General features: G+C 43.9%; 1 protein-coding gene across 1 annotated transcript; it reads right to left on the bottom strand.

The window, feature by feature from the left end:
* Nucleotides 1-379: 379 nt before the first annotated feature.
* Nucleotides 380-12,660, bottom strand: LOC130195926 (chemokine-like protein TAFA-5). The gene is made up of 4 exons (XM_056417727.1): nucleotides 12,001-12,660; nucleotides 1,215-1,364; nucleotides 700-827; nucleotides 380-599 (listed from the first exon to the last, which is right to left on the bottom strand). Exons 1-4 carry the CDS (start codon nucleotides 12,089-12,091, stop codon nucleotides 591-593), a joined length of 378 nt encoding a protein of 125 aa, XP_056273702.1. The 5' UTR covers nucleotides 12,092-12,660; the 3' UTR covers nucleotides 380-590.
* Between the last annotated feature and the right edge of the window lie 1,427 nt (nucleotides 12,661-14,087).

The raw sequence follows: 14,087 nt of genomic DNA, 5'->3' as shown, positions 1-14,087 counted from the left end.
TTATGTAGTGACTCACACACGTCTCACTCGGCTACGTCACGTCTGTTTACACCACGACGGTTCTTTACATGGTACGAAGTTCAGTTCATCTGTGGTCCGTGAAAACAAGTGTTGTGCCGGAAAAAAAATTCAGATATATTTTATATATATTTATACAAATATATATATTTTTAAATATATATATTTATATATATGTAGATGTATATATATTTATATATAAATGTATATATATATGTTTATATATATTTATATATTTACATACATATATATATATTGATATATATATATATATTGATATATATGTTTATATATATATATATATATTTATATATATATATATATTTATATATATATAAATCCATCTGGCAGCTTTTCATAATCCACTTTTTTTTCATTCTTCCAAATCTTTTTGAAAATAATAAACATTTTCTTTGCAGAAAAGTCTATTTCTCCTCAGGTCGCCTCATGAGCGCGAGGCAGGAAGTGACGCCGCCCCTCTGCGCTGACGGTCGGTACGGCGGCGGCGGATGCTCCGCTTGGCGTGACGGCCGGTGGCCGATGGGAACTGGCCGTTCTCTGGAGAGTGTCTGTCAGGAGACCTGGAGCACACAGGAAATACACCATGAAACCGGAACAGGAAGTGGTGTAAACAGGAAGTGGTGTAAACAGGAAGTGGTGTAAACAGGAAGTGGTCCTCACCGTGGTGGTCTTGATTCGGCCTCCCGGCTGCGTGCAGGTCCAACCCGACTGACCGACCACGAGGTCACAACCTTCATCCTCCAGACACGGAGACATCTCACACCACTGTCGAGTCCACACGATGTGAACTGAGGAGGAGGAGGAGGAGGAGGAGGAGGAGGAGGAGGAGGAGGAGGAGGGGATGAGGAGGAGGAAGAGGAGGGGGAAGAGGAGGAGGAGGAGGGGGAAGAGGAGGAGGAAGAGGAAAAAGAGGAGGAGGAGGAAGAGGAGAAAGAGGAGGGGAAAGATTTTTTTTAAGGGAAGAAATGTTGTATATGTCTTTATTTTAGTCTGAGATGAACTCGTTTAGAGAAAACAGCCTTAAAATAAATGTATTCTGATATGTTTCTAAGAAGGGGCGCCCCCTCATGGCCATTAGAAAGAATGCAGGTTTAAGGAACTTCCGAATTCCTTTCCCCGGAGGTTTCCGTCGGTCATCATTGATCCCCACCGCGTGGCGTTCCCTCGGCTCTCACCGTCGACGCAGGCCGGCCCGGCCCGTGTGGTGCCGGCGCTCTGCCCCGCCCTGCAGGCGCAGCGCGCCGTCTGGCGGGCGACGGTCCTCCTCGGCCGGCTGCCGTCTCGGTCCAGAGTGACGATCTCACAGGTCCCCGCCGCCAGCTGACCTGAGGCCGCAACAGGAAGTCCATCACATCATCAACAACGCAAAGGTTTCATATATTCACGCGCAACAAAACATTGTGTGAAATTACAACGTTTCCCTTTGATTTTCTGTTCATTGAAACATTCCTGTTTAATCCAACGTTGCGGGTCGGTCACGGCGGCGGCCATTTTGTTTTGTTTTCCGTTGCCATCGCGACTGTCGGAGCTAGCTAACGTCCGAACTAAACTGCCTCTACGAAAAAGTCACAGACTCACTCGTTACAAAGAGTAAATGTGTAAACTTTAACCAGTGTAGGAAAAAAGTACGGTGGAATTAGCAAGCTAGCTAGCTAACTAGCAAGCTTTCCGGTAGTTAGCCAGCTAGCTAACTAGCAAGCTGTCCACTAGTTAGCCAGCGAGCTAACTAACAAGCTGGCCACTAGTTAGCCAGCTAGCTTTATATTGACACCGTGCTTTACTGCTCCACTGGTTACAGTGGAGAAGCAGTGGCCAGTTGGCCGGATGCTAACTCCACGCCGCTCTAAGACGAGCTAACTATGGCGGCGACCAACGGCGTGTCTAATGACCACGAATGAGAGCCCATTGTCTGTCTCCTCCTGTTATGTTTCTTGGATATAATCCCATCAAAGCTTCAGTCCTTGGACTTTATCTTGTGCTGAATCTTTGACTCGAGCTCACTTGAATTTATTATCTCTTAAAAACGCACATCTTCCCGTTAGCAAGTGTTTTAGAAAATGCTTTTTTCTCGCTGTCTTCTAAACCGGCAAACTCTTTTCTTTTGTTGCTTCGTTGGTGTCACAGGAGATGAGCTGCTGCTGTTGGAAACCGGTCCACAGACCGACAGGAAGTTGAACGATGTTTGTTCTGTTTCTTCAGAGACGACAGAATTTGGTTCAGTTCACAGAAACGATGAAAAGCGGTTGATTCTGAGTTTTGGGCGAATGCGTTCTGTTCTGTGTGCAGAAAGACTCCAACTCTGAGGAAAGTGATCGAAGTGAGACGTGAGAACAATCCCCCCCGACTCCTGCTGACGAGCTTTCATGAACCCGCTCGGCGTTTTGACTGACACCGCAGCTGCCATAGAAACAGAATCCTGCCCTCTGATTGGCTGACGGGCGCCTGTTGACGGCAGACATCTCGGGGTGAATCGTGTCCGACTCTTAACTGATAGACATCACCATGAAAGGTACATTACCTACATTGAGACCATTATCTATTCATCATATTTTTTCTGAAATTGCACATTTGAATATGTAAACATAGATTTCGTCAAGCTTAGTTCTTTAAATGAGAACCCGTGTTTAATAAACCACAGCAGCGATAACACCGTCTCCAGACATGAGCTCCTCTGGAACTCCTCAATGACCCCGACAGCCTCTTCAAAGACGTCTGGAACCACCGCGACGATCTACATCTTCAAAAGGTCCTTGAACATCTTCTTTTCGGTCTTTTGAGAACCTCTTTAACTTCATGAAGGACTGCCAAAATATCCTCAGTGACGCTGAAAACCTCCAGACAGCTAACAGCTTTTCATCTGACTCCACGACCTCGTCAGGGAAGTCTGAAAGCTTCCCAAGAGCCTCCTGCAGGGGCCATGAGACCCGACCCAGCAAGACCACAGAGCTCTTCCTCTGGAGCGGTTGTGAGTGCAGTCATCGTACTCTGGCGGGTCCAAAACAACCGGGCTGACACCAAGAGGTGGACTTGGGTTGTTTGAAAGCAAACACGACTGCGCTGGAACCTTCCCTCCCTTTAACCTCCTCCAGGACAGCCTCTTCAAAGAAAGCCGAAACCTTTCCAGAGAATGACGATGCCTCCGTTCTACCTTTCTGAAACACCACTGCAGTCTTCTCCAGACTTCTTACAACTCTTCAAGAACAGATTAAAACCTCCTGAGGGTGCGACACCGGAACACCTGGGAACGGCCTCTGAAAACCCAAAGTCAGATTGAACAGATCAAAACCGTTTGAGGAGGAACTTAGGAACTCAAGACATGTGACTCTGTTCCTGCTGCGACGGCATCGCTGACAAAAGGGCTGGATGATGGAGGGGTGAATATTGGGGTGAATCGGAGGGGACAGGAGGTGTATTCGGTTGCCGTGGGGACGGCGGGAGCCCCCCCTGCATGCCGATGAGCCATCATCAATAGAGCCCATGACCGCCCCGCCTCTCCAGAAAGGACCAGGACCTCGGAGTCAGGAGAACAGAGGGAGCGGTTCTTCAGGACGACGGAGGGCAGCGGCGCTCAGAGCGGGAAGAACGGCGCCGACAGCAGAGGAACTGACGCCTGGAACGGTCCAACGGACCTCCGGGAAGCGGCGATGGAGACACTTGAGCCTCGAGGTCACGGTCACATGACCAGTGGAGGCCAACAGCGGCGTTGATAGACAGAGAAAACCCTTTGGACAAGATGCAAACATCATGAATGTAACCTGAGCTTTTTGTCAGCGCCATAAAGAAGCCAAGCGTCATACAACTGTCATTCCCTCTCCTGACCACCAGGGGGCGACTCCTCTGGTTGTATAGAAGTATATGCTTCATGTATTAAAGCTGCATTCTCTCTCCTGACCACCAGGGGGCGACTCCTCTGGTTGTATCGAAGTCTATATAATGACTTTACTTCTCTTGATGAAGTGATGATGAATGTTTATGATAAACTGGAAGATGAAGTGTTCCTTCATGTGATGAATGTTTATGATAAACTGGAGGATGAAGTGTTCCTTCATGTGATGATGAATGTTTATGATAAACTGGAGGATGAAGTGTTCCTTCATGTGATGATGAATGTTTATGATAAACTGGAAGATGAAGTGTTCCTTCATGTGATGAATGTTTATGATAAACTGGAGGATGAAGTGTTCCTTCATGTGATGAATGTTTATGATAAACTGGAGGATGAAGTGTTCCTCTATGTGATGATGAATGTTTATGATAAACTGAAGGATGAAGCATTCCTTCATCTGATGATGAATGTTTATGATAAACTGGAGGATGAAGTGTTCCTTCATGTGATGAATGTTTATGATAAACTGGAGGATGAAGTGTTCCTTCATGTGATGATGAATGTTTATGATAAACTGGAGGATGAAGTGTTCCTTCATGTGATTAATGTTTATGATAAACTGGAGGATGAAGTGTTCCTTCATGTGATGAATGTTTATGATAAACTGGAGGATGAAGTGTTCCTTCATGTGATGATGAATGTTTATGATAAACTGGAGGATGAAGTGTTCCTTCATGTGATGATGAATGTTTATGATAAACTGGAGGATGAAGTGTTCCTTCATGTGATGATGAATGTTTATGATAAACTGGAGGATGAAGTGTTCCTTCATGTGATGATGAATGTTTATGATAAACTGGAGGATGAAGTGTTCCTTCATGTGATGATGAATGTTTATGATAAACTGGAAGATGAAGTGTTCCTTCATGTGATGAATGTTTATGATAAACTGGAGGATGAAGTGTTCCTTCGTGTCATGAATGTTTATGATAAACTGAAGAATGAAGTGTAAAACACTCAGGGAGCATTTTACTGCACAAGTACATTTACTTTTCATACTTTAAGTGCCTTTTCAATTCATTTGTAGTTGCACATTTCCCCGGTTGTAGTTTTGCTGCTTTTATTTGGTGAAAGATGTGACCCAACGGGGTGAGACTCTCTAATGAAGCTCATAATCACATCTGACAGCATGAACGCGTCTGATGTGTCCTCCCCCTCCTGTTAGCCTCCCGGCTACATGGAGCGCATGAACCCTCTCATCTCTGTCGGAGAGCTGCTGTCATGATGGTTTCCTCTTCCTCCTCTTCCTCCTCCTCCCTGTAATGACTTCAGTACCTTCCTCTTTAAAGGCTCAAAGGTCACAGTGGAACGTGTTCGAGCTTCACATCTGGCGACAGCTACACGAGGTACCGAGAGGACACCCCAACCGTCACTCCTCTGTACGTGATCACATCTAACACAAAGGTCAAAGGTCAGGCAGGATGGACGTCCAGCGCACACACACACACACACACAGCCAGCGGAAGGACTGACCCGACGGCGAGGAAAGTACACGAGAGTCTTCAATGAAAGACGAACGTCGTTATTGCACATCGAGAAATAACCAAAAGGCTCCGTTTCCTTCCATCCTGCGTAGAAATCTGACGTCCACGATTACGTGGATGACATCATTTTTTTCAGTGATATCTACGAATCACGGCGCTTTCGTCTGGCTACGAATGAGCGATGTCGTTTTTAGATTCAGGAAACGAGGAGCTGTTGGTTGAAGGTTTCTCCAGTCGACGGTTGCTTACGCGTGAGCTGTCGTGCTTTATCAAAGAATAAAGTTCGTTTTGGACGTTTTGGACGTTCCGTTCCACCGCCGCCATCACCGCCACATATCTTAACTTTAAGGAGCAGGCGCCATCATCGCAGGTCCGCCCCCTTTTCCATATCAGCACCCTGAACCCTCCGAGCCGCCCGGAGCTTTGTGTAGTCATCGAGAAATGGATGATGTCACAGACGCCGCTCGCTAACTTCAATTCAATTCAATTCAGTTTATTTGTATAGCCCAATTTCACAAATTACAAATTTGTCTCGGAGTGCTTTACAATCTGTACACATAGACATCCCTGCCCCAAAACCTCACATCGGACCAGGAAAAACTCCCAAATAACCCTTCAGGGGGAAAAAAAGGGAAGAAACCTGGAGGAGAGCAACAGAGGAGGATCCCTCTCCTAGGATGGACAGATGCAATAGATGTAATGTGTACAGAAGGACAGATTTAGAGTTAAAATACATTCAATGAATATGACAGAGTGTATGAATAGTTCATAGTAGGCATATTCCACGATGGAGACCTCCACGATCCATCAGGCAGATGGCGGTGGGGAGGAGGAGGGCGGAGTCTCAACAGGACAGTGGCGTAGTCATGAGCAGGAATTCCACGACCCAGACGATCCATCAGGCAGATAGGATCTATGCCGTCTCATAGGGTCCGATGACCCCATGAGACGTAAAGTCAAAAGGACTTCCGGGAGAAAGCAGAGTTAGTAACGTGTGATTGAGAGATGAAAATTCATCCTTAAGGAGAGAAAAAGAGGAGATAGGTACTCAGTGCATCCTAAACGTCCCCGGCAGCTATAAGCCTATAGCAGCATATCAAGGGGCTGGACCAGGGCAAACCTGATTCAGCCCTAACTATAAGCTCTGTCAAAGAGGAAGGTCTTAAGTCTACTCTTAAACGAGGTGACTGTGTCTGCCTCCCGGACTGAAATTGGAAGCTGGTTCCATAAAAGAGGAGCTTGATAACTAAAGGCTCTGGCTCCCATTCTACTTTTTAAGACTCTAGGAACTACAAGTAGTCCCGCATTTAGTGAGCGAGCTCTCTAGTGGGGCAATATGGTACGACAAGCTCCTTAAGATATGATGGAGCATCACCAATCAAGGCTTTGTAGGTTAAGAGAAGAATTTTAAAAGTGATTCTTGATTTTACTGGGAGCCAGTGCAGAGCAGCTAGTGCAGGAGTGATGTGATCTCTTTTCTTAGTTTTAGTGAGAACACGAGCTGCAGCATTCTGGATCAACTGGAGGGACCTAAGAGATTTATTAGAGCAGCCTGCTAATAAGGAGTTGCAGTAATCCAGTCTCAAGTAACGAACGCGTGAACCAATTTTTCTGCATCTTTTGAGACAAGATGTGCCTGATTTTGAAATATTACGTAGATGAAAGAATGCAGTCCTTGAGATTTGCTTTACGTGGGAGTTAAAGGACAAGTCCCGATCAAAGATAACGCCAAGATTCTTTACAGTGGTGTTGGATGCCAGGGCAATGCCGTCTACAGAATCCACATCACCAGATAATTGATCTCTGAGGTGCTCAGGGCCGATTAAAATTACTTCGGTTTTGTCTGAGTTTAACATCAAGAAGTTGCAGGTCATCCATGTTTTTATGTCTTTAAGACATGCTTGAATTTTACAGAGTTGGTTGCTCTCCTCTGGTTTTATCGATAAATATAGTTGAGTGTCATCTGCATAACAATGAAAGTTTATGGAGTGTTTCCTGATAATATTGCCCAAAGGAAGCATGTATAAGGTAAATAAAATTGGTCCAAGCACAGAACCTTGTGGAACTCCGTGATTAACGTTGGTGGTTATCGAGGCGTCATCGTTTACAAATACAAACTGAGATCGATCTGATAAATAGGATTTAAACCAAATTAGTGCCGTGCCTGAAATGCCAATCGACTTCTCCAGTCTCTGTAACAGGATGTCATGGTCAATGGTGTCGAATGCAGCACTAAGGTCTAACAAGACCAGGACAGAGAGGAGTCCTTTATCTGCTGCCATTAAGAGGTCATTTGTAATTTTCACCAGTGCCGTCTCGGTGCTGTGGTGTTTTCTAAATCCTGATTGAAATTTCTCAAATAAACTATTATGATGTAGAAAGTCGCACAACTGATTTGCGACCACTTTCTCAAGGATCTTGGAGAGGAAGGGGAGGTTAGAGATCGGTCTGTAGTTAGCCAATACCTCTGGATCCAGAGTGGGCTTCTTCAGGAGAGGTTTAATAACAGCCACCTTGAAGGAGTGTGGTACGTGGCCTGTTAGCAGAGACACATTGATAATATCTAATAGAGAGCCGCCAATTAAAGGCAAAACGTCTTTAAGCAGCCTCGTCGGGATGGGGTCCAAGAGACAGGTAGACGTGTTCGAAGTAGAAACCGTTGAAAATAATTGGTCACGGTTGATAGGAGAAAATCCCTCCAAATATACACCAGGGCATGTTGATGTGCAACATGAATGTATTATATATATCTGCTTGTTTGTTGTAGCACTAAAGACCCCAGACCCCCGAGAGCTCTACGGTTGTTCAAAGGTTAAGAAGTGAATGTGAGTTACCTTCGACTCCTTCTCTATCTATCAATACGTTTATTCATTTAACGGTTCCGGTTCTGGTCGTCAGCGTCACTGAGCTCGCTGTGATAAGAACGACGTCCGGTTCACGACCGGCGGCGGCGCTCTGAGCTCGGAGCTCATGAGACTCATGACGACCAAGTGGTTCATAAAAAGTCATGAATGAATTATTAGCAGGCTGGGAGCACGAAGAGCAGCACAGCTGGTCAGAGGCACTGCAACTACATTTTAAATTAACATTTAGTTACAATATAATTTGTTTTATCTCTTGTTTTTATAACTATGAGGAATTATTGGTCTTTTACTCATAGTATTACATGTGATAACTATCTTTCTATTATTGTGAAATATTACTTTATTTGTATTCTAATTAGTATTATTTATTCAAATAAATACTTTTCTATTTAATTTCTATCAACTTATAGAATTATTTGTAAAATAATGCTGAACGGCTGTCTCAAATGTAAGAAAAACGTTCAATAATAACGCACGCAAATCCTCTTCACGGAGTTGCCCTAAAATACAAAAAGTCCAATTAACAATGTTGACATTAATTTATTAGTTATTTACATCCCTGAATATAATTCTGATTTGTTTCGGATTTTTTGAGGATAAAGTTCAGCCAAGAGTTCCTCTCTCTGCATAGACTCTTATTTTGAAGGGGCTCTGGTTTCCCACTCGCTGACGTTCCTCTTCCAGATGAATTTATTCAAATCCCATTCCACCCTCTGCCGCTCGGCTCCGTTAACTCATGTTGGTGTTTTCTCCTCCTGCTGATCTCCTCTTCCATTCCCCGTGTTCATCGTTCCCATGAATAATAAACAGAGAGACGCTCGACTTCACGGAGCGGTGAGGATTCATTGAGGACTCTGAAGGCGGCTTGGAGAAGCTCCTCCTCTCAACACTCTCATCTGCTGCATTATGGGATGTTTTCCAGGATCTACGTGAGCCCTGTGACGAAGGAAAGATCCTCTAAGAGGGGAAAGACATACAGATGTGAGACCTCTTCCCCTTCAAAATAAGAGTCTCTGCAGCGTGACGTGAAACCTGCTCAGTTCTTCTCCTTCTTCTTCTTGTTCTCCTTCTTCTTCTTGTTCTCGTTCTTCTTCTTCTCCTTCTCGTTCTTCTTCTTCTTCTCCTTCTTCTTCTTGTTCTCGTTCTTCTTCTCGTTCTTCTTCTTCTCGTTCTTCTTCTTCTCCTTCTCGTTCTTCTTCTTCTCATTCTTCTTCTCCTTCTCGTTCTTCTTCTTGTTCTCGTTCTTCTTCTTCTCCTTCTTCGTGTTCTTGTTGTTGTTCTTCTTCTCCTCCTCCTTCTTCATCTTCTTGTTGTTGTTGTTCTTCTCCTCCTCCTTCTTCTTCTTGTTCTTCATCTTGATGTTGTTGTTGTTGTTCTTCTTCTCCTCCTCCTTCTTCTTGTTTTTGTTCTTCTTCTCCTCCTCCTTCTTCTTCTTGTTCTCGTTCTTGTGCTTCTTCTTAAATTGTCACAGCTCAGCTTCAGTCCTCTCCCGTCACTCTGCGCCACGCTCACCTCTAAGCCCCTCCCACCTCCCCAGCTGTCATAGCTCCGCCCCTTCTCTCATTCTTCGCTATCTTTCTCGCCTCATGAGCTCATTCAGTGGACCTGAAGCTGAGCGGAGACTCACGCCTTTTAAATGTTAAACAAAGAAATAAGTAAACATGCATTCTGAAAGTTGTTTATTTGTGGTTGTTTATTTCAAAGCATTCAGACCTTTATAAATCTTCATCATTGTGCAGCTCCTTCGGCATCAAATTATTGCAATTAAATTGCAGAATAAATGTGCTTCATTAAGCTAAAGAAACATGAAAAGCATAATATATTACATTTAAATGGATTCCGTGAATCCTTCACACGAGCAGCTCCAAACACATTGTGTCCTGCTTTTCACATTTATGTACAAATATTTTTTTTAAAAGCTGCTGACCTGTGTATTTTTGTCATTAATGTAAAGCCACAGCCACGCTGCTCTGGATTGATTTACAGGCTAATTATACCTTTTTAAACAAACGTATATAAATACGTTACACATCTGTGTTTACGCTCGATAACAACGAATTTCCCTGGTTTTCTCGTCTATACGTCTTCATTGCACATGCATTTCACCTGAAGACGGTTTCTATTGCCTCAAAAAAGAGTTTTCACTCTTCAGACTCCTTCACAGAATCGGTTCTGCGCAGCAGAGTCTCACGGAGGCGACGCAGCGGAAAGCGACCGGCGCCCACGTTCCAAACACACGGAGACGCCGAACATCTCATCCACCGACGAGGAGGGGGCAAGAGAACACGTATCCACAGGGGGTCCGGACCAGAGGGGGTCCGGACCAGAGGGGGTCCGGACCAGAGGGGGTCCGGACCAGAGGGGGTCTGGGGGGTGATCTTTACTTCCCCCGAACCGAATCCGGCCCGCCTCCACATTTGGCCCCGCCCCCTGATCAATACCAGAGACGCATTATGATTTTTAAATTATTATTACTTCATAAATAGTGATATTTATTCCCTGACTTTTTTTCTGTGAAGATCCCGGAAAGGGTTCTTAATATTTGGTTTTGTGGCTTTCTGGAAAACAATACATGTTTACATTTAGGCTCCCTGCACTCGTCACACTGTTTCTGTGACAATCTGACCCCTGACCCCGCCCCCATCAGAGAAGGGAAACGTGATGTGGCCCTCACAGGAAACAGTCTGGGGACCCCTGGTCTAACACATCCAGATCAGAAGCATTTACTTGCTTTAGACACAAGAATAGTTTGACGTGGCGGCCGGTGTGTACGGTGAGACAGACAAACAAACAACAACAATCAACGTCGGGACATGAAAACATTACAAGACAAGTGCACACAGATCCCAGTGTCGACGCGCTCCCGTACGTGTGCGGTGCTTTGGTGCAGAAGCATTCTGTCAACATGTTTCGTGTCTTTGTCCTCTTGCTTTTTGCCGTTGGGCTTTTTCCGATAGCACCGAGCTAACGTGTCGCTTATTCCGGGAACGTTCCGAGTGGGCTGACAACTCCTGACACAGTTATGATTATGATATTTTAATCTTTTAGTTGGTGTTTGAGTTGTGTTGAAATGGCTTACTGATTATAGTAGCCCAAGTTGTGTTCTTTAATTTGAAGTATAACATCAATAGATCTTCTCATGTTTATTATAATGCTAACTACAATGTCTATATGTCACCCCAATTGAGGGGCACGGGGTTTAAACGGTTGTGACATGTGATATTAAATATTAAACATTAAGTATAAAGAGGTGTGCAGGAGAGTGACCTGTAGGAAACGGAGTGTGTCCCCTTAACCCTCCTGTTACCTTTAGGGTCAATTTGACCCCATTCAATGTTTAATGTCGGTGTTCCTTGGGGTCAATTTGACCCCAGGCTGTTTTTCACTGTGTCAAACATATAAGAAATATCAACTTTTTTATATATTTAATGGGCTATTTAGGTAGTCAACAAACAAACATAAAGTTCCTCACACTGAAACTTGGAAAACAATATTAATTCTAATAATTTTCTGGAGGTTTTAATTGCTGGGGTCAAATTGACCCCAAGGGTAAAATATGTCAGTAAATATAATGGTAACAGGAGGGTTAAACATTGAATGGGGTCAAATTGACCCGAAGGTAACAGGAGGGTTAAGGAGTGCGGTCCCCACAACATGCTGTGTACGAGTTTCATGTCCTCATAAACCGGGTAACACACACGCAGTGTGTGGCGGGACTCGAGCCTACCTTCTCTCTGGCTGTGGCTGTGGAGGAGCAGGAGCAGCAGGGAGCCGAGCGCGGCGGCGGCCACAGCCCAGGCCGGCCGGAGGAGCTGCATGACGGAACCACGGAGTCTCAGACGATCCGGATCCTCACTGCGCCTCCTCCACCCCGGTCCGACCCGGAGCAGGACGGAGACCAGCGGCGGGAGACATCTCCCGAGATGAAAAGCCACGCGCGAGCCAAAATCCACCGAGAAGAAGATTTCTTTTCTAAGAAGGAGTGAGATTTGATCCGGACTCTCCGGGCTCGTGGTCGCGCGCTCCCGGGCGCGTCACGGCGCGCGGCGGGGTGGCCCCCTCCACCGCGCCATGGCCCTCTAAGCGAAATCACAAATCTGCTCCCCGTGGGAAGTTTTTTTCCCAGTTTTCCCGACGGACTCCCGCTCACAGCCCTCTGCGCTTCGGGTCCACCGGAAGTCTCCGGCCGCTCGTGCGCGTAAATCCCCCCAGAAGTGGAGCCACCGACCCCGGGTCCGGCTGGAGCCGCTCTGCGGGCATGTTGGCACGTTTTTCCCCGCCAGGTAAGTCGCCCCACCGGTCGGCTGGTCGGTGCCCGGCTGCCCGGTTGTAAAAAGTGGAGGAGCAGGAGGAGGAATAGGAGGAGGAAGAGGAGGAGGAAAAGGAGGAGGAGGAGGAGGTGGAGCTGCTGCCTCCAGGTCTGATTATCCGATCTGCAGTTTCTCTCCCCCCCCCTCTCTCTCTCTCTCCCTCTCTCCCCCTCTCTCTCTCTCTCTCTCTCTCTCTCTCTCTCTCTCTCTCTCTCTCTCTCTCTCTCTCTCTCTCTCTCCTCTCTCTCTCTCTCTCTCTCTCGCTCTCTTAATTTATTTATGTATATATATATATAGTTTGTACATATATAGTATATTTTTATTTTATTTACGTATATTTATTTTATATTTATTTATTTCAAATGTTATGTTTTTTTATTTTTTATGTGTATTATTTATTTATATATATATACATATACATAAATGAATTATAAAAAAAATAATTGAATATATATATATATAGATATATAAGTACTATATTTACATAAATACTATACATACATGAATAAATAAATTCTATATATACAGCATTTATTTTAAATAAATACTATATATACAGTTTATTTATTTTCTTCTTAATTAATCTTCTAATCTATCTAATTCCCTTTCTAATTGTCTAATTTCCTGAAATATTTCAATTCCTGTTGCTCATGTAAAGCATCGTGTAACTTTGGATAAATAAAGTAACACATTATTACATAATAAGACAAAGAAGACTAATCATGACGAATCACTGCAGCTCTATCAGTATTTCTAACGTGAACATTTACTACTCACAGAAGTACTGCTTCCCTCAGAGTACAATACCCAGATGTGTCTGTGAATCCTCCTCCATGAGAACGTTGCTGTGGACCTTCAGCTGTTTGGCCACAACATGTTCCTGTTGGAGACGTCGCTCTGCTCTGATCACCCTGTCTGGGTTCCTCGGTGCAGGAATGCATTGTTCAGAGTTTACGTATAGAAGCTGAAGCTGAAGCTGCACAGAAACAAACACTGTTCATGATGTCAAAGTACATACATCTGCACTTTTAATATGTTCAGATGTTCGTTTGTAAAACATGTTATTGTGGATTTTCTAGAGAAACGACTTGTTCTGTATTTCTGGTATTGAGAACAAGGAGTTATATATAATATATAAATATCTATCTATATATATATAAATATTTACATATATATATATACATATTATAAGTCTGAACAAACTGACTTTATGATCATAAACTAATCTATTAATATATCAAAAAATATGTTTGTGTATGAAAACGTATATATAAATATATATATATATACGTATATATATATATCAATTATAGAAATATATATATACATACGGATATTTCTACATATATTTACATAAATATATATGCATATATACATATATTATATATACATATATAAATATAGATACCTATATACGTATATATGTCTTTATTAAATTAATTAAACTAAGATCCTAATTTATTTCTTACCGTATCTCTTCATTTTTATTTAACCGACTACATAT

This window comes from Pseudoliparis swirei, chromosome 6 (genome assembly GCF_029220125.1).
Source record: "Pseudoliparis swirei isolate HS2019 ecotype Mariana Trench chromosome 6, NWPU_hadal_v1, whole genome shotgun sequence".
NCBI lineage: Eukaryota > Metazoa > Chordata > Actinopteri > Perciformes > Liparidae > Pseudoliparis > Pseudoliparis swirei.
This window is presented reverse-complemented; position numbering and strand designations above follow the sequence as displayed.